Raw genomic sequence first — 20,074 nt, 5'->3', positions numbered from 1 at the left:
ACAGCTCTCAACTGACTAACAAATAGCTGCTCGGCTGATAGACGGCAGTTTCATCATGAACACACAACATTCTGTTTGGAAGGCCACCACTCTGACTAAAAACGGTAAAACAAATGGGGTTGGTGAGCTGCACTGCATGCTGTTTACCCTTATGGTCAGGCAAAAGGGCAATGGAAGATTAGCCTATAAAGGGGGGTGCCCTTACTGGGCATGGCCCCATGGAAATCACTATGGGAATCCGAAGGGTGCATTAAAGTGGGCCATGTCAGTGCCCATCAGAAGAACCCCCTTCCAGCATCAGAAGATGATTAGAATCAATGAGCAGATGCCCTGGTGTGCTCACTTGAGGTAGCCACTTGGGTTAATGAATGAAGGGAGTGGACTGAAACAATGCAGGGATGGGCCAAATCTAGACATATTCCTTTTGTACCCTCCGAGGCACAAAATGACAACAAGAACTGTTTTGTCTGCCAACAAGACAGATTTAGAGGCTGCAGATGGCTATGGGGAAGATTCCTGGGGTGGGAGGGAATCCTTGTACATAGATGGCAAGTCAGATTGATGTCTGTAGCCCTGGAGGGCTACAAGTGGGTCCTGACAGAAATAGATACTGACTCTGGGTTGTGCTTTGCTGACCCAGTGGTAGATGCAAATGCTCAGAGTACTATAAAAGAAGTGGAGAAGATATTACACAGATATGGACCACTGAGTGTAATTCCTTCCGACCAAGGAAGGAACACACTTTACAGCTCATCATGTCCAACACTGGGCAGAGATATAGTTTCTGAGAGTAGTGGTTTGGTAATCAGAATTAGAATGGGCAAAAAAACAATGATTGTCTAAAATGAGAAGAGAGGGAATATAGGCATGAAGAACTAGCTTACACGCCTTCATGAGTGTGTACTCACATTCAACATGAAGTGAACAAAGAGTGTGTCCATACTAGATAAATTCCTCTACAATTTCAGTGGAAATAGGGAACAGGTGGTGAAGAGGATGCTAGTATGACTATGCAATTTTTCCCACAGTGGGAGAATATTGGTACGATACCTATACTTTTTTCTTTCTTCCCCACATCACCTCAATGTTCTTCTTAACTTGATACAGTGGTCACAGGACAAAGGATACAACTACAATTATCAGAAGCAGAGATGATTCCTAGGCTGTTTTAACCTTCGTGTCTATATTTCTAAGGACCTGATGGAGTAGGTTGTGCTTTCACTCCATCTGGCAAATTTGGGGTTAAATGTGAGTGCAGCTATACTGCCTAGTGGTAGAGATAGCCCACTAGTTCTATACAAATGGAGAGAAAGAGAAATAATGGCTGAAAATCAAAGAATAACTAAATGGGCATGCAATGGGGGAATCCAATTTTATATTAATTCTTCAAAAGAGTCTCAGCACAAAAGCTAGTATTATTTGTTTGTTTTTCCAATATAATTAACTTACAGGGTTATATGTTGTTTCAAATAAATTAAATAAATAAAAATAAATAAAAATTTAAAAGCTGATATGGTTGCGTAGATCAAATACACCAGATGCTTAAGAAGGTGAAGACAACAAAAGACTCACTTCAGACCTAAACACATGTAGATTGAAAGTGAAGGGTTGGAAAAACATTTGTGATGAAAATGTAAGCAAAAAGAAAGCTGGGGTAGAATACTTATATCAAACAAAATAGACTTTAAAAAAAGATTTTAACAGGAGACAAAAAGGATACTACATAATGATAAAGGGAACAATCAAACAAGAAGATATAACATTTGTAAATATTTATGCACCCAACGTGGAAACACCCATATACATAAAGCACGTGTTAACAGACAAAGGAAGAAATCTATGGTAACACAATAATAGTAGGGGACTTTAACACCTCACTTACATTAATGGATAGATCATCCAGACAGAAAATCAATAAGGTAACAGTAGCTCTGAATGACATATTGAACCAGATGACTCTAACAGATATATTCAGAAGATTCCATCCCAAAACAGTGGAATACTCATTCTTTTCAAGTGCACATGGAACATTCTCCAGAATAGATCACATGTTAAGCCACAAAACAAGTCTCAACAAATTAAAAAGGACTGAAATCATATTATGCATCTTTTCCAACCACATGGTATAAAACTAGAAATCAATCAGAAGAAAAAAATCAGGACACAAATACATGGAGGTTAAATAATATGCTAGTAAATAATGAATGGGTCAACCAAGAAGTCAAAGAGAAAATTAAAAAAAAATACATGGAGACAAATGAAACCATAATAGTCTAAAATCTTTGGGATGCAGGAAAAGCTATTCTCAGAGGGAAGATTATAGCAATATACACATATCTCAAGAGCAAAAAATAAATACATAAAAACTCAAGCAACCTAACCTTACATCTAAAGAAGCTAGAAAAAGAACAACAAAGCCCAAAGCCAGTAGAAGAAAGGAAATAATAAAGATTAAAGCAGAGGGACACCTGTCTGGCTCAATTAGTAGAGGATGCAACCCTTGATCTCAGGGTTATAAATTCGAGCCCCACATTTTGGTATAGAGATTACTAAAAAAAAAAAAATTTTTTTTAAACCCTGGAACTCTATACCCATTAAGCAGTCTCTCTCTCTATATATATATATAGATATATCTGTATATATAGATATATCTATATATCTATATATACAGATATATCTAGACATCTATATATATATGTATGTGTGTATATATACATATATATACATATATATGTGTATATATATGTATATGTATGTATATATATATATATCATAGACACTAAAAAACACAATAGAACAGATCATTGAAACCAGGAGCTGGTTCTTTGATAAGATCAACAAATGAATCAGATCAGAAATGAAAAGAGAAATAACAACTTACACTACCAAAATACAAAGGATTATCAGAGGATATTATTAAAAATTATATGCCAAAAATTAGACAACCTAGAAGAAATGAATAAATTCCTAGAAACAAATAACTTTTCCAAATAGAAGCAGGAAAAACATAGAAAACTTGGACAGACTGATTAATAGCCATGAACTTGAATCAAAAGTCAAAAAGCTCCCAAAAACCCAAAGTCCAGGACCAGATGGCTTCACAGGTGAATTCTACCAAACATTTAAGAAGAGTTAATACCTATTCTTCTATAACTATTCCAAAAAAACACAAGAGAAAATATCTTTCCATTTATTTATGTCACCTTCAATTTCTTTCATCAAGGTTCTATACTTTTATTTTTTGTAGTGTCTTTATCTGTTTTTGGTATCAGGGTAATTCTAGCCTTGTAGAATGAATGAATTTGGAATCTTTCCTTCGAGGATCAGGAAGAAGGCAAGGATGTCCACTCTCACCAGTTTTATTCAACATAGTACTGAAAGTCCTAGCTGCAGCAACAGATAAGAAAAATAAACAAAGGCATCCATATTGGTAAGGAAGAAGTAAAACTTTCACTATTTGTAAATGACATGATTCTATATATAGAAAACCCTAAAGACTTCACCAAAAAACTAGTAGAACTGATAAATGAATTCAGGAAAGCTGCAGGATACAAAAATATGCAGGACTCTGTTGTATTTCTATACACTAATAATGGAGTAGCAGAGAGAGAAATTAAGATAGCAGTCCCACTTACATTTGAATCAAAAATAGTAAAATACTAGGAATAAACTTAAGCAAGGAGGTGAAAGACCTGTACTCCGAAAACTGTAAAACATTAATGAAAGAAATTGAAGAAAGATATTCCCCACTCATTGTTTGGAAGAACAAATATTGTTAAACTGTCCATTCTACCCAAAGCAATATACAGATCTAATGCAATCTCTATCAAAATACCAATAGCATTTTCAACAGAACTAGAACAAAAAATCCTAAAATTTGTATGAAACCACAAAATACCCCCAAATAGTCAAAACAATCTGGAAAAAGAAAAAAAAAACTGGAGGTATCACAATCCCAGATTTGAAGATATACTACAAAGCTGTAGCAATCAAAACAATATGGTACTGGCACAAAAACAGACACAGAGATCAGTGGATCAACAGAGTTCAGAAACAAGCCTATACTTTTATGGTTAATTAATATATAACAAACGAGGCAAGAATGTACAATGGGAAAAATAGTCTCTTTAATAAATAGTGTTGGGAAAACTGGACACTAGCTACATGCAAAAGAATGAAACCACTTTCTTACATCATGCACAAAAATACACCCCAAATGGGTTAAAGACCTAAATGTAAGACCTGAAACCATTAAATTCCTAGAAGAAAACACACACAGTAATTTCTTTGACATCATTCATAGAAACATTTTTCTAGATATGTCTCCTCTGGCAAGAGAAACAAAAGCAAAATTATACTATTGAGACTACAACAAAATAAAAAGCTTTTGTACGATGAAGGAAACCACCAACAAAACAAAGACACAACCTAATGAATGAATAGAAGATATTTGCAAATTCTGTATCCAATAAGGGGTTAATTTTCAAAATACATAAAGAATTTATACAACTTAACACCCCCCCCAAGATAATTCATTTAAAAATGGGCAGAGGAAATGACCAGACATTTTTCTAAAGAAGACATACAGATGGCCAATAGACAAATGCAAGATGCTTAACATCACTAATTATCAGGGAAATGCAAATCAAAACAAGATATCATCTTATACCTTTCAAAATGGCTACACACACACACACACACACACACACACACACATGCACGTGAAACAACAAGTGCTGGTGAGGGTATGGAGAAAAAGGACTCTTCATGCACTGTTGGTGGGAATACCAACTGGTGCAGCCTCTACGGAAAACAGTATGGAAGTTCCTCAAAAAATTAAAAATATAATTACCATATGATCCAGTAATTCCAGTACTGGGTATTTACCCAAAGTGTTTATGTTTTCATAAACACTAATTCAAAAAGATATATGCATCCCTGTGTTCACTGCAGCCTTATTTATAATAGTCAGGATATGGAAGCAACCCAAGTGTTCACCCATAGATGAATGGATAAAAAAGATGTGAGATGAAGACAGATAGATAGGTAGATAGATAGATAGATAGATAGATAGATAGATAGATACACAGAACTATAATGGAATGTTAACCATTAAAAAAAATAAAATCTTGACATTTACAACAACATGGATGGATCAAGAGTATATAATGCTAAGTGAAATAAGTCAGTCAGAGAAGGACAAATACCACATGATTTCATTCATATGTAATTTAAAAAACAAAGAAAAAAAGACAAACAAAAAAACACTCAAATATAGAGAACAAACTGGTGGTTGCCAGAGGGGAAGTGGGTAGGGGGATGGGTGAAATAGGTGAAGAGGCTTAAGGGTACGCTTATCATGATGAGCACTGGCTAATGAATTGAATTACTGAGTCATTATATTGTATACTTGAAACTAATACAACACTGTATGTTAATTATACTTGAATAAAGAAAAAAGAAAAAGTGAAGCTATATATTGCTGAGACCCCACCTGCTATTGCAACCTGACAAGACTGAATGTAATTCTATATACCTGAGTAGCTTTGCCTTGGAAGACATTTTAGTTACATAATGTGATGATGGATTGGACTAATTATTAGTGACTAGAGTGACTCTGGTAAACTACCAGTGTCTTTTCACTCATTTTCAATACAGTATAGCACTGTCATTGTTGGTAAGATTGTAATATTGATATTGATGGACAAATGTATTGGAAATATCTGAGTTAAAAGCCTCCTATCCCAAGGCCCCTGAATGGCTCAGTTGGTTAAGTATCCAACTTTGGCTCAGGTTATGATCTCACTGTTTGTGTGTTCGGGCTCTGTGTTGGGCTTTGCACTAATGGTGCAGAGCCTGCTTGGGATTCTCTCTCCCTCTCTTCCTTTTCTGCACTTGTGTTCTCTCTCTCTCTCTCTCTCTCTCAAAATAAATAAATAAACATAAATTAAATAAAATAAATGAATAAATAAATAAATAAATAAATAAATAAATACCTCCTATCCCTAGTCCACACTGACTCCTCCAAATTTTAGGCATATTCATACAAGTACTATTTTTTGAGAATGATCCTTTTGCTATAAGGGATCTATGGTCAAAGACCAGGAGTGGCCTGTGGTGTAAGAAATAATTTGTTTGGTCTTTGTCCCGAGTTAATGGACACAAAACCCTTGGAATTTCCTGAATGATGGGAGTGTCACTGTTACACTAATGAGGTGACTTTCAGTGGGCCCCTAAGGTAGCTTCAGGATAGGGGCTGGTGACCAGAAAGACCAAGCACATGATTAGGGGATTGGGATGTTCAGCTCTCCCCCTAACCCTGACCTCTGGAATGAAGACTGAGTTCAATCACATGGCCAGTGATTTTTGTAATTGTGCCTAATTAGTCATGTAACAAAAACAAAACAAAAAAAGTCTGGACACCAAAGTTCACTGAAGCTTCCTGGTTGGTGAATATATGGATGTGCTGGGAGGGTGACCACTTTAATTTCATGAAAAGAGGGCATAGAAGCTCCTAGACATCTCACTATGTGTATCTTTTATAACAAAACTGTAATCATAGATATAGAAACTTCCTGAGTTGAGTCATTCTAACAAATTATTGAAGCTGAGAGAGTCATGGGAGCCTTTGTATACGCAGCCAATTGGTTAGAAGTAAAGGTGGTCTGGGGATGCACCAAGACGTGCAGTTGACATCTGAAGTCAAGGCAATCTTGTTGAGGACTCTTCCCTTAACATCACAATTTAATTGCAGTATACTCCATTGGGGTAAAAAACAGATGGACTACCAACAATCGAGAATTTCTGTAAGTGACCAATATTATTTTACAAATTAAAATTCATGGCCTTACCACAGAATATTCAATTCAAAGTTCCACAGTACCAGAATGTTTGGTTTCGATCAGAATTTTGTTTTTATTTTTTAAAGTAGGCTCTATGCCTAACACGGGCGAGATCAAGAGTTGTGTGCTCTATCAATAGAGTCAGCCATGGCCCCTCCCCCAAATCTTTGCATCCAGCGTTGGAGAAATCTCTTAAAGAAACCACATTTGTCAGAAACACTTAATTTGAGAGCTCAGCTAGCTTTCAGTCTGAGAATTTCTCTGAACTCCTGAGGGAAGTTTCCAGAACTATCTTTTCCATATCCCCAGCAAGCCCATTGATTTTTAGAGTTACATTAGGAAAAAGAATACATGCAAATAAGATGCAGTCCATAAAATAATTACTTTTTAATTGGATCACCATTATTATAGCATTAATTCTAATTTTTCTTTTTGACGGCTGTTAACAATGATTTCTCTTCCTAACTGATAGCTGAGGGAAATAACTCCCCTATTGAAATGGAGCAGATATTTTGAAATTAAATATTTTCCATAGATTATCAAGAGTTGGTTTTAAGACAGACAAAACATTTGTTTGGAAACCACGAAATATTCAATGAGATCATGTAAATTTTAAAATTCCGCTATATAAAAATGAAACCTTTGGTAACCTGTAACAGCTGAATTTCCCTCCAATTATCTCCAAAGCTACTTAGCCCTGGTCCTTACTTCACATGCTCTGATTTCAGGTGAATGGGTATTTGGTACCCATACTCCTCTACCTCTACCACATTCTTCACCTATACATTGTCATTCTACCTGCCCAGCTTTCTCTAAGATATTACTCTACCAACCATCCCCATTTTCTCCTGGACCTTTACCTGCACCTTTTTGCCTGATTCATTTTGAGTACTACAAACACTTCAAAGTTACCTTAATTCAAAAAAAAATCTTCCCTACTCTTGAATAATCTGTTAATTCCTTGCCTCTCTTAATGCTAGACTTCTTGAAACAATAGGCATTTCAGCTTTTACAACCCCTATCCACTGTTCAACTTATTACAATTTGCTGTTCTACCTTACTACATGATGCAAAGGCTCTTGCATGGATCACCAATGACCCCTATGTTTCCCAATCAAAGAGTCTATTTTCAGTTTTCAAGAGTCTACTTTTAGTCTTTACCTCCCAGCAGCATTGGGTGCTCCTGACCATCCTCTTTCTTGAAACTCTTATGCAGGCTACATATAACACTGTTTTCTCCTGACCCTCTCCTATTTTGGACCATCCCTCATTCTCTTTTGCTAACTCCTCCTTATCTGGTGACCCTTTCTTCTAAGCTTTTGTTTTAAGTCACCTTTTCACAGCACATATTTTCCCTGATTTCATCTACTTTCATGACATCAATCATTATATAAATAATGATAATTCAAAGTTCTCTATTTCCAACCTCAGCTTTACAACTTGAAGTAGGTCAAGTTGTAAAAATTACAGGAGATGTTGTATTGAAGCAGCCAAGAGCAAATTCTGCCTCTGCCCCCTCCTTTGTTTCACCAAAGGCTTCTTCTAATCTCAAACATGACAGTGGTACAAAGAAAAGTGTTCTTTTTTCTTTTAAAAAGATTTTCAGGGGGTGAGGGGAAGATTGTTGGGAGTGTTTTGGTGATTCTCTTTAAGTGATCTCCAAATTACTCCAATCCAAGATTCATCCCCAATGGAGCAATTTCATATGATCAAACATGCAAAAAGTTTACAAAAATGAACAGACAGAAATGGCATGAAACGACAGTGGCATGAGTAGTCAGCCAAAGAATTGAGCAAGTTATACAGATCATAAAAATGCCAAAATATGTATGACATGATAGGTAAATTCCAGAGGTCACACTTCTAGTATATTATTAGCTGTTAGTAAATCTTAGGAATGTTGAGTTTGAGGTCACTGGCTATATTCACAGAGGAAATAATTTTGTAACAATAAGTTATGTTTTAAAATTGCCAATTTTGGGGCGCCTGGGTGGCGCAGTCGGTTAAGCGTCCGACTTCAGCCAGGTCACAATCTCGCGGTCCGTGAGTTCGAGCCCCGCGTCGGGCTCTGGGCTGATGGCTCAGAGCCTGGAGCCTGTTTCTGATTCTGTGTCTCCCTCTCTCTCTGCCCCTCCCCCGTTCATGCTCTGTCTCTCTCTGTCCCAAAGATAAAGTAAAACGTTGAAAAAATAAATAAATAAAAATAAAATTGCCAATTTTGCTCAGAAAAGTTAAAAAGAAAAATACCATAACGGAATTTTTAATTAAGCATGGCAACAAAAATTTTTACATTTTGGCTTCCAACAAAAAAATGCTTTGGGCTTGGCTAAACCCATTTTCTTTTCATAGCTAGACAAACTAGTAACTTCTTAAAAATAAAAGCATTCCATCCTTTGATGACTGCACATATTACAAAGAGATGGAGGTATATGGATGGACTTGCATACTTCTTTCCACAACTGTAGGTGGCCCTGATCTAAGGGAGGCTGGACCTATATTTTAGTGTTAGTATGTAGCAGAAACTGGTAGATAGAACAACTAAGGAGTTGGGGGCTGAAAGAGTTGCTTCTAAACATAAGTAACTGCTCTCTAACTTCTACTCTCCCCTTATCCAGACATTTGTTTCAAAGAGTCATCCAGATTAATATCATAGCCTATCTGTGCAAGTGTTTGAGGAGAAGGAAGTCAAAAGCAGTAGTATCTCCACTACTTAATCAATCACCCAAAGTGGTAGAATACTGTACTTGGTCCAAGAATCCTGCTTATAAAGGAGCTCCCAAATTAGGAAGGAAGCACTGTTTTCGTATGTGAACGGCCCCCCTTGAAGGAAAATTTCATAGGTTAAAGATTCTAGGTACTTCACTTGTGCCTTCTATTATTAGCACATACTTCTATTTAACCATCAATGAATACTAGCTTCTTTTAAAAGAAACATAAGGAAAATATTTTCCTACTCATTTTATATCAGTTTACAATAATAATTTTATTTTGGTCTTTCTGATTTTCTGTTTACAGCCAAACAGAATTGCATGATTATCTTCTTCAACAATCAAAATTTATGTAAGTAAAACAGATCATTTATTGGCAGATAATCCATATTTCTGAAAATGTTGACGATTCTTTCTAGCTCTAAAGTGCTATGAATTATCAAAGTATTAAAGAGTAATGAAATATGTTTCAGATATGAATTAAATATAGAAAAATTCAGAATAGGGATGTCTGGGTGGCTCAGTTGGTGAAGTCTCGGACTCTTGATTTCAGCTCAGGTCATGATCTCACAGTTGGTGAGTGTGAGCTCTGCACTGACATCATGGAGCCTGCTTGGGATTCTCTCTCTCCCCTCTCTCTCTCTGCCCCTCCCCTGCTCATGCTGCTCGTGTTTTCTCTCCTCTAAATAAATAAATAAAATGAATAAATAAATAAATAAATAAATATTCAGAATAAGGTATATTCAGTTGTAAATATAAGTTCCTTATTACACCTTCTGTCTAAAATATGCAGTGTTGAACAAGAAAAGTATAGACAACTCATAATGATCACTGGGATTTTCAAATTTAAGTTTATTGAGAAAAAAATCTGACTTCCAAGTTATTAACAATTACTCAGTCATCGTAAATGTGTCTGCTATCTAGATACTATCTTACTTGATTCTCTTTTTTAGCCAGAAAGGAAGTCCTTCAAAAATAAAACAATCACCAAATGTCCTCTCTCAGAGAAGGTCTAAGGCATGAAGACACAAACTCTGTTTAGGAGAATTATATTTCTACCAGTATGAGACGGGATGGGATCTGAAAGTACTGAAAATTAAAAAGCCGGAGTTTCTTAGCTCCTGAATTAAGGTTTCCACAGCATGAACTAACAAAATTAACCATCACGTCAGATTTTTTTTTGTAACATGTCACAGTGATAAACAACATTTGGCAATATGTACCAAGAGAGAAAAACAATTATTTAATGTTTTTTCCACTAGGCTTTGGGAATAACTCACTCTCACTCTTACCTCACTGGCTCTGCTTCCTCTCATCCATCTCTAAGTATTGATGTGCTCAGTCTTTGGTCCTTTCTCTGCCTATACTTACTTCTTGGATGATTTCTTTCAGTGCCATGGCAGCATCTGTATACCAGTGACTCCCAAATTTGTATCTCTAGTCCCCAACTCTCTCCTGAGTCCTAGGCTTGTCTAACCTACTGTTTACCCTCCATTCCTGCTTGAATGTCTGAGAAGCATTCAAGCTTACCATGACCAAAATAGAATTCGGTTTGTGGACCTCCTGTAAACTTCCTCCTTCCCCATCTTCCATCTCATTCATCCAGGACAAAAATGCGTGCCTCTTCTCTTTCTCTCATCCAACATCCCTACCATGGCCAAGTCTTTATATGATCTGGTTCCTGCTTATCTATCTTTCTGTCCTCTCCTCCCACTCTCTGCCTAGCTCATGTTGACCTAGTCCCATGGACTTCTAGCAGTTCCTTTTACATGCCAATCATCCCCACCTCAGAACCTTTGCACTTGCTTGTCCTATAGTCATTCCCCTACCTCACCTCCAGCATGCTCTATTCCATCACCTTGCATTTTCTTCACAGCACATATCATTAGCTGACTACTTATTATAATTTGTATGTTTATTTGTGTGCCTTATTCACTGTTGTATCTTCAACTTCTAGAAAAATACCTGGACATAGCAAGTACTCAGTATCTGTTGGATAAATGTCATTGAGATAGAGCAATGCCCTAAAAACATCGTGTCACTGTACTATGGAATTCCAAAACATCAGACATATTTATATTTTTTTCTAAATAATAATGCAATCTATATTTTTATATGAAAATTTTAAATTCATAACTTTATTCTATTTAATTAATTCAAAATATATATAAATATAAAAATATTTATAAAAATATACATACATATAAGCAAAATACATAGCACAATGAAACACAATATTTACTGTATTTACTGTTACCAAATGAAGGAAAAGGAACATTTTAAAAGATCACAAAACTTAAAAAGTAACAAGACATTTTTAGGACTCACAATCATGAACTCAAACCCTCTACCAACAGCTACTAAATACATAAAGATTTATTACTTACCAATAAGCTTTGATGTTGTGACAGTACTTATCTGTTCTATCAATTGGGTATAATATGTCAACTTTAGTTCTTTAATTAATTTATGCTTAGGACAAATAGGAAGTTCATAATTCTTTCATATAAAGTGAATATATTAATAGATGAGAAAATAAAAGAAAGGAAATTTTAGTGTTAACAAATTTCATGGAAATGTGACATGGAAAATTATAGAAATACACTTACTTTTTTCATCAGCTTTGTCTTTTATTGCTATGGTATCATTACTCAGAGATACAGTCTGTGCATTCAGAATATCTGTTCTCATTCCAGGAAATTTTGGAGAAGAAATGAACCGGCCTTCATAAGAATATAAATAGATACCACCACCATCTACAAGAAGAAAATGTCTAAAAAAAAGAATAAAAATACATTCTCAAATAGAAGCTTACTCTATTTTCATTTTTATATGAGAGAATAGTGTATTCTTTGGAAAAATCTAAATCAAATTTTTTTCCTTTGAAAATTTATGAACATTGCAAAAAACAATTCAAACAACAAAGAGAAAGCAAAAGATCTCTTGCAATTCTATCTCTAAAGAGATAACTTATGGCAAAGTATGGGTGTATTATAATTTCATTTTATTGTCATTGCTTTTTAAAATTTTTTAAATGTTTATTCATGTATTTTAAGAAAGAGAGAGAGGGCAAGGGAGGGGCTGAGAGAGGGAGAAAGAGAATCTTAGGCAGGCTCCATGCTGTCTGCCTGATGTAGGGCTTGATCTCACAAACCATGAGATCATGACCTGAGCAGAAATCAAGAGTTGGGCGTTTAACCGACTGAGCCACCAAGGCACCCCTATTAACTCAGTCCTGATAGACGTTTATTTTATTTCAAATTATTCACTGTATTTTTTTGTTTTTATTTTGTAATGTTTATTTTCACAAGAGACAGAGTGTGAGCAGGGGAGGGGCTGACAGACAGGGAAACACAGAACTCGAAGCAGGCCCCAGGCTCTGTGCTGTCTGCACAGAGTCCTACCCAGGGCTTGAACTCACGAACCATGAGATCATGACCTGAGCCGAAGTTCAACGCCTAACCGACTGAGTCACCCAGGTGCCCCTAAATTATTCACTGTTTTAAAGAATGCCTAGTGTATACACATCTCTGTATGTCTACCTTATTTCCTTAGTGTAACTTCTAGAAATGTAGTAATTGGATGAAAGGGCATATACTTAAACAATTTTATTTATTTTTTTATAAAATGTTTTATTTTGAGAGAGAGAGAGAGAGAGAGAGAGCGCACACATGAATGGGGAAGGGGCAAAGAGAGAGAGAGACAGAGAAAGAGAATCCCAAGCAAGCTCCATATGTCAGTCCAGAGCCCTACACGAGGCTTGAACCCACAAACCATGAGATCATGACCTGAGCTCATGACCAAAATCAAGTCAGACGCTCAACTGACTGAGCCACCCAGGCACTCCTACTTAGAAAATTTTAATCTTTATTGTTAAACTGCCCTTTGAAAGGCTGTAATAATTTACAATCATACCATTGCTATATTGGAATGCCTATTTCCTCAATGCTGAACACAGTATTACTTCTTAAGATCTTAAGTTCAAAAATTTAATATCCTTGATTCAGAACTATTTCTTGATCCAGGAATTGCTCATTGTTCTTTCTTGCCATGGAACAAATATATACATTTTAATTAAATTAATACTTGAGTACTGGTATGTAGTTTATTTGATTGAAGGCTTTGGCCCTTACCCATTAGTGTATGAAAACAATATTTGTTAATGTTGACAAATGATACATCATATTAGTATAAATTCTTTCTTTGTTTCAATACTAAAACCTTTTTCTATCCTGAAAAAGACACTATAAGTTTTTTTTTGGGTTTTTTTTGTTTTTTTTTTTTTATATATATATGAAATTTATTGACCAATTGGTTTCCATACAACACCCAGTGCTCATCCCAAAAGGTGCCCTCCTCAATACCCATCACCCACCCTCTCCTCCCTCCCACCCCCCATCAACCCTCAGTTTGTTCTCAGTTTTTAACAGTCTCTTATGCTTTGGCTCTCTCCCACTCTAACCTCTTTTTTTTTTTTCCTTCCCCTCCCCCATGGGTTCCTGTTAAGTTTCTCAGGATCCACATAAGAGTGAAACCATATGGTATCTGTCTTTCTCTGTATGGCTTATTTCACTTAGCATCACACTCTCCAGTTCCGTCCACGTTGCTACAAAAGGCCATATTTCATTTTTTCTCATTGCCACGTAATATTCCATTGCGTATATAAACCACAATTTCTTTATCCATTCATCAGTTGATGGACATTTAGGCTCTTTCCATAATTTGGCTATTGTTGAGAGTGCTGCTATGAACATTGGGGTACAAGTGCCCCTATGCATCAGTACTCCTGTATCCCTTGGGTAAATTCCTAGCAGTGCTATTGCTGGGTCATAGGGTAGGTCTATTTTTAATTTTCTGAGGAACCTCCACACTGCTTTCCAGAGCGGCTGCACCAATTTGCATTCCCACCAACAGTGCAAGAGGGTTCCCGTTTCTCCACATCCTCTCCAGCATCTATAGTCTCCTGATTTGTTCATTTTGGCCACTCTGACTGGCGTGAGGTGATACCTGAGTGTGGTTTTGATTTGTATTTCCCTGATAAGGAGCGACGCTGAACATCTTTTCATGTGCCTGTTGGCCATCTGGATGTCTTCTTTAGAGAAGTGTCTATTCATGTTTTCTGCCCATTTCTTCACTGGGTTATTTGTTTTTCAGGTGTGGAGTTTGGTGAGCTCTTTATAGATTTTAGATACTAGCCCTTTGTCCGATATGTCATTTGCAAATATCTTTTCCCATTCCGTTGGTTGCCTTTTAGTTTTGTTGGTTGTTTCCTTTGCTAGACACTATAAGTTTTTAACCTCCTTGTGAGTAAACAGTTTTCAAGGAGCAAAGTTTTCTCAGTACAGAAAGAAGACAAGCCAATAGGTGGTAAGGAAATTATTCTTTAACTGCCTAATTAGTTATGCCATTAACAAATGCCTTTACTAAGAGCATATTCAATAAATACACTTATAAGTAATGTGTAAATGAATAAATTTGGAACTATTTGAATAAAAATAATTTCAGAAATATGGTGTTTTAGATAGCTGAAATCTTACCTTTCTAAGTGGCAAAGATGTCTTTTTCATATTAAAAGTTTATGATATAACTAAATAAAGAAATATATTTCAATTTCATTAAACAGATGGTACAAAATTTGACACAATTTTCTTGATCACTCAAGGTCATCAATATGATGACCATACTCTTCAGTAACTGTTTAACTGACAGCTTTAGTATACAGGAGAATCTGTTCATGCATCAGAATAATGAAGCTATTCCGCTATACAGTTCTGTGCTTTTAGTTTTCTCTATGCTGCTTGCCAGGCAGTCACTTTTCTTCTTGTCCTTGTGCCAGCCTCTAACAGCCCACGAGCATTCCCCTTCTGGTTTGCTATTTATAAAAGGCCGTGGGCTAGAAAACCTGATAACAACACTATTAAGAGACTGCCTAGGTGGTGAGTAAAGGAATAAGGAATAAAGTACACGGTTTTAGTGCAAAGATTTCACAGGTAGCTATATTAGGTAATTGTTGATTCTATTTTCAAACTTTATTCCAGGTTTCATTGGATTGTAGCTTTCTAAAACTGATGGTTCAGTAGGATATCACTGTACTTGATTGATGACAGTTTTCATGAAAAAGTGTGGGTTCCTGAGCCATAGCTATTTCAACCTTACTCTAGTTTGTTGGCCCGGTGTTTTATAGTCCTGTATACACTGAAAGTGTGGGTAAAGAATATTATTTTTGAAACTTCAGGTCACAGCCTAGTAGTGGCTCATAAAATCAATGTGTTTCAACCAATATTTAAAACCAAAAATAAGAACAAAGGGGCACCTGGATAGCTCAGTCAGCTAAGCATCTGACTTGATTTTGGCTCAGGTCATGGTATCACTGTTTGTGAGTTTGAGTCCCGTGTTGGGTCTGCACTGGCAGTGCGGAGCCTGTTTGGGATTCTCTCTTCTCTCTCTCTGCCCTCACTCTGTTCTCGCTCTCTCAAAATAAATAAATAAACTTAAAAAAACAAAAGGTTTTTTTAAAGCCCTTTTTTTAAAAACCTTGTTTTTTAAAAAAACAAAAGGTGTTCAAAAAGAACACCTTTTAAATTTCTCAATTAAAAATTTTAGTGTAGTAAATGCTAATATATATATATATATATATATATAAATTTGTGTGTGTGTGTATATATATATATATATATATATATATATATATAAAACCTATATATAACCCTCAAGAATTTTTTAAGAATGTAGAGAAATTCTGAGAGCAAAAAGTTTCAGAACCACTGACCTAACAGCTTATTCTCTTACTTTTTCTTCTTTAAAATAAATAGAAACAGGGGCGCCTGGGTGGCTTGGTTGGTTAAGCGTCCGACTTCGGCTCAGGTCATGATCTCACGGTCTGTGAGTTCGAGCCCCACGTCGGGCTCTGTGCTGACCGCTCAGAACCTGCAGCCTGTTTCAGATTCTGTGTCTCCCTCTCTCTCTGCCCCTCCCCTGTTCATGCTCTGTCTCTCTCTGTCTCAAAAATAAATAAACGTTAAAAAATAAAATAAAATAAATAAAATAAAATAAAATAAAATAAAACAAAACAAAATAAAAACAGACTGACTCCAAATGACTAATATACCATTCTGTAAATGACATGCTTTATACAGTGTTTTACTGCAATCTGAAATATTTCAACCCCAAATTCAATAGTCAAACAAGATAAACAAATTACCTTTCTGCCTGCAGAATTAAACTAACAGTTCCTTCTTTTAGATCAAATATAAGAGGTGTATTCCAGTTCTTCGTACTAAAAGACAAATAAAAAGGACACTTATTAACATTTAAAATACCAAATGCTTTTTAATAAATAGATATGTATTCATTTTAAATAGTGTCTTCAGTTTCACAGTAACTGTATATATTTCTATTACAGCACTTGGCACATTGTTCTGAAATCATTCACTTACATGTCTGTATCCCTGACTAGAAACCAAATTCTGTGTAAGTAGTAAGTACTCAGCAGTAAACATTCAATAAATGTTTACTCTAGGCATCACAATATGTGAATTGAGGAATCGTAAGTGCAAGTTCTGTCATTTATTAGCTATGTGGTTTGGGCAAGTCATTTTATGTTTCTTATCTGATATAGTAGCGGCATGGTACGGTGAGGAAAGGATCAATTTTTGGCTAGACAGATCAGGATTAGCAATCCGGTTTCACCACCTATTGTCCATATGATCTTAATAAGGTCAACCTCCTAAGCATCAATTTCCTTATTTGTAAATTGAGATAATGACGACTCAAAGTGTCTAGCTAACTGCCTGTTATATACTAGATAGTGAATAAAGAGACATTATAATAACAATTAACATTATGAACATGAATATTTTTCCTGTAGCTCTCCCAGTGTCATTGTTGGGCTAAATGAAGATTTCTGTGAAGCATTCTGTAAACTGTAAAATACTATATAAATGTAGGCAATGATCATACTTATTGAATAAATTGATAAGTAAATAAACAAACAATTCCTTTAGTTTTTATAATAGGGATTCAAAGATAGGAAAGGGGGAGAGAACATTTACAAACTGAAAGACTCACCCCAAATAATCAAAGTTGCACAGTTTAAAATATTGTATCATTCCTATATATTCTGACTTCCTCTCAATTATTTTCATGGAACCAATTCTTTAAATCAGATTAAGTCTCATATTCAGATCCAGAAAATGGGGGAAGGGAAAGGCTGCAGTAAGTGGGCGCACTGGTGGGAAATTAATATTGGCTAATGCAAAGAGTCTGATACCTATTTCAATAAGTAAAGGCATGCGCAAAACAAAACAATGAATAAACTATTAATAATAACTAGGCCTGGGGTCACAGGTATGATAAAAATATGTGCTTTTGTACATTAGAAAAAATATCATAGCATGCTTCATGTACATAGTCGTTAAAACTAACCTTCATTCTTTGATAAGAATAGTGATTGTGGATTTTTTTAATGTCCCCTTGCAAAATATCTGAGAGTTATGACAATGGAGATAGGTGTATATATATATATATATATATATATATATATATATATCTGCCACAGAAATATAAGCTCCTTAAACCACACTGTCAAATAGAGCAAGAGTATTTTCTATACAATGATATGAAACTTCAAATGAAAATTTAACAAAGAATACTTATATATCATGTTCCTTTTTCTGGAACTTCTTTTCATATAAACCACTATACTGCTTACATGTTTGTCTTAAAAATTATATTTTTATTACTAAAAAAGGGCAACAGTTATTAAGAACTTGGACTCAAACCCTAGCTCTTCCTTTAGGAAAGAAGTAATCTGATCTAGAGTGAGTTACTTAAATACTCTCTGTGTCTTTCAGTTTCTTCATCTTGGAAAATGGGAACAGTCATACTCAACACACAGGGTAAATTAGACCATGACCAAAAAAGATAGTATGATAGAGCTCAATAAAAGATGGTTTTTGTTATCTAAAATACTAGTAGGTTTTACAATTTAATGAAATATATTTTGGTGACGATCAGTCTCAGCACTATCTCATTCCCACTACTGCTCCCTGGTATTTCACTTTCAGAAATATTTTGTGCCTTAATAAATGTCTTGCCAAGAGAGGGGAGGCAAGACTAACTTATAAGAAAATAAAAGCAATCTTATATTCTGTCACATATTAACTGGTATATGAAGATTAGGGTGACAAAAAAAAGTAAAGAGACAAAAAAAATTAAATAACAGTGCTAAACTTTCGGTAAATATTTTAAAAAGCCACCTCTGATGCAAGTAACACATGATACTAATCCTCCAGATTCAAACATTCTGTCATTGCCAATAAACTAGCAGAATAAACCCCTCACATGGGGTGGTTAAGAGACCTACTGTCTTCAAACGAACCCTAAACTGAAGAGATCTTCTCTATTTGACTCAACCCCATGAAAATTATTCACATTACTATGTGAGCTAAGTGATTGTGAAATTTCTTCACATCCGATAATCCCTTCCCTATATATCAACTGTTTAACTAGGTATCTTTCTTGACTTTTCCCAAAGTCATACTGTTATTCACTTTCATGTAAGAAAAATATTTCCCTTAAATTGAGCTGCTTATTTCTTTATCCCTCTCTTCTCTGCTTCTCCCATTTAATTCTTCCAGGCTTGGCTGCTGTCCTAAGTTGTACATTCTGATTAGTATTAGACTTATGTATAGTGAGTGAGAATTTTTAATAATTAATTATACCAACTTTTATTATTAATAAAACTGCATACCTTTGTCTTGCACATTACTGGGCTTAGGAATTCAAGACACTACTACCCTTCATGTTTTTTGATTCATTAATTTATCCAAAAACATTTATTTACTAAGTACCTACTACATGTTGAACACTAGGTGTATAGTTGTGACTAAGACACATGTAGTCCCTATCTTCAATTTTATATTCAATGATTATAACCATATAATGTTACAAATAGAAGCACAAAATGTAAAAAACAGTCCCTAACTATTCACAATTCTTGAAAGTATCAGAGTGCTTACATTAGTTTTCTGGATAGTTGAGAAGTCAGCTGGTGGCATGCTAGAGCCAGCTTGTACCAAGTGGTGTATTTTCAGGAAGTTTGTAAACCAAGTATTAAAAGCTATTATTGGGGCACCTGGGTGGCTCAATCAGTTAAGCCTCTGACTCTTGATTTCGGCTTAAGTCATGATCTCACACTTCATGGGGTCGAGCCCCACACCAGGTTTTGTGCTAACAGTGTGGAGCCTGCTTGGGATTTTCTCCCTCTCTCTCTGCCCCTCTCCCACTGGTGCTCTCTGTCTCTCTCAAAATGAATAAACTTAAAAAAAAAACTATTGTTTAAAACTAAATTATATAAACTTATACTTAACATATTATATTCAAAAACAAAGATAATAATAATCCAAACTTATTCCTTCCAGATTATTTAATTACATTTTACTATTATCTATGCACTTGAGATTATATACATCTGTTGTGTCCATATGGTGGCAATTCTATATAACGGTTTGCTACTATGCATCT

At 35.4% G+C, this 20,074-nt stretch overlaps 1 protein-coding gene across 3 annotated transcripts in view; it reads right to left on the bottom strand.

Moving 5' to 3' along the window:
* The window catches only part of IFT80 (intraflagellar transport 80), a 139,292-nt gene that overhangs the window by 24,856 nt on the left and 94,362 nt on the right, over positions 1-20,074 (bottom strand). For all 3 annotated transcript variants that reach the window (XM_043595012.1, XM_043595011.1, XM_043595013.1), the window contains 2 exons: positions 16,752-16,826; positions 12,160-12,323 (listed from right to left, as the gene is read on the bottom strand). In XM_043595012.1, the coding sequence (XP_043450947.1) occupies positions 12,160-12,323; positions 16,752-16,826 (239 nt within the window). The remainder of the gene's footprint in view (positions 1-12,159; positions 12,324-16,751; positions 16,827-20,074) is intronic.

Source organism: Prionailurus bengalensis, chromosome C2 (genome assembly GCF_016509475.1).
Source record: "Prionailurus bengalensis isolate Pbe53 chromosome C2, Fcat_Pben_1.1_paternal_pri, whole genome shotgun sequence".
Classification (NCBI taxonomy): domain Eukaryota; kingdom Metazoa; phylum Chordata; class Mammalia; order Carnivora; family Felidae; genus Prionailurus; species Prionailurus bengalensis.
This window is presented reverse-complemented; position numbering and strand designations above follow the sequence as displayed.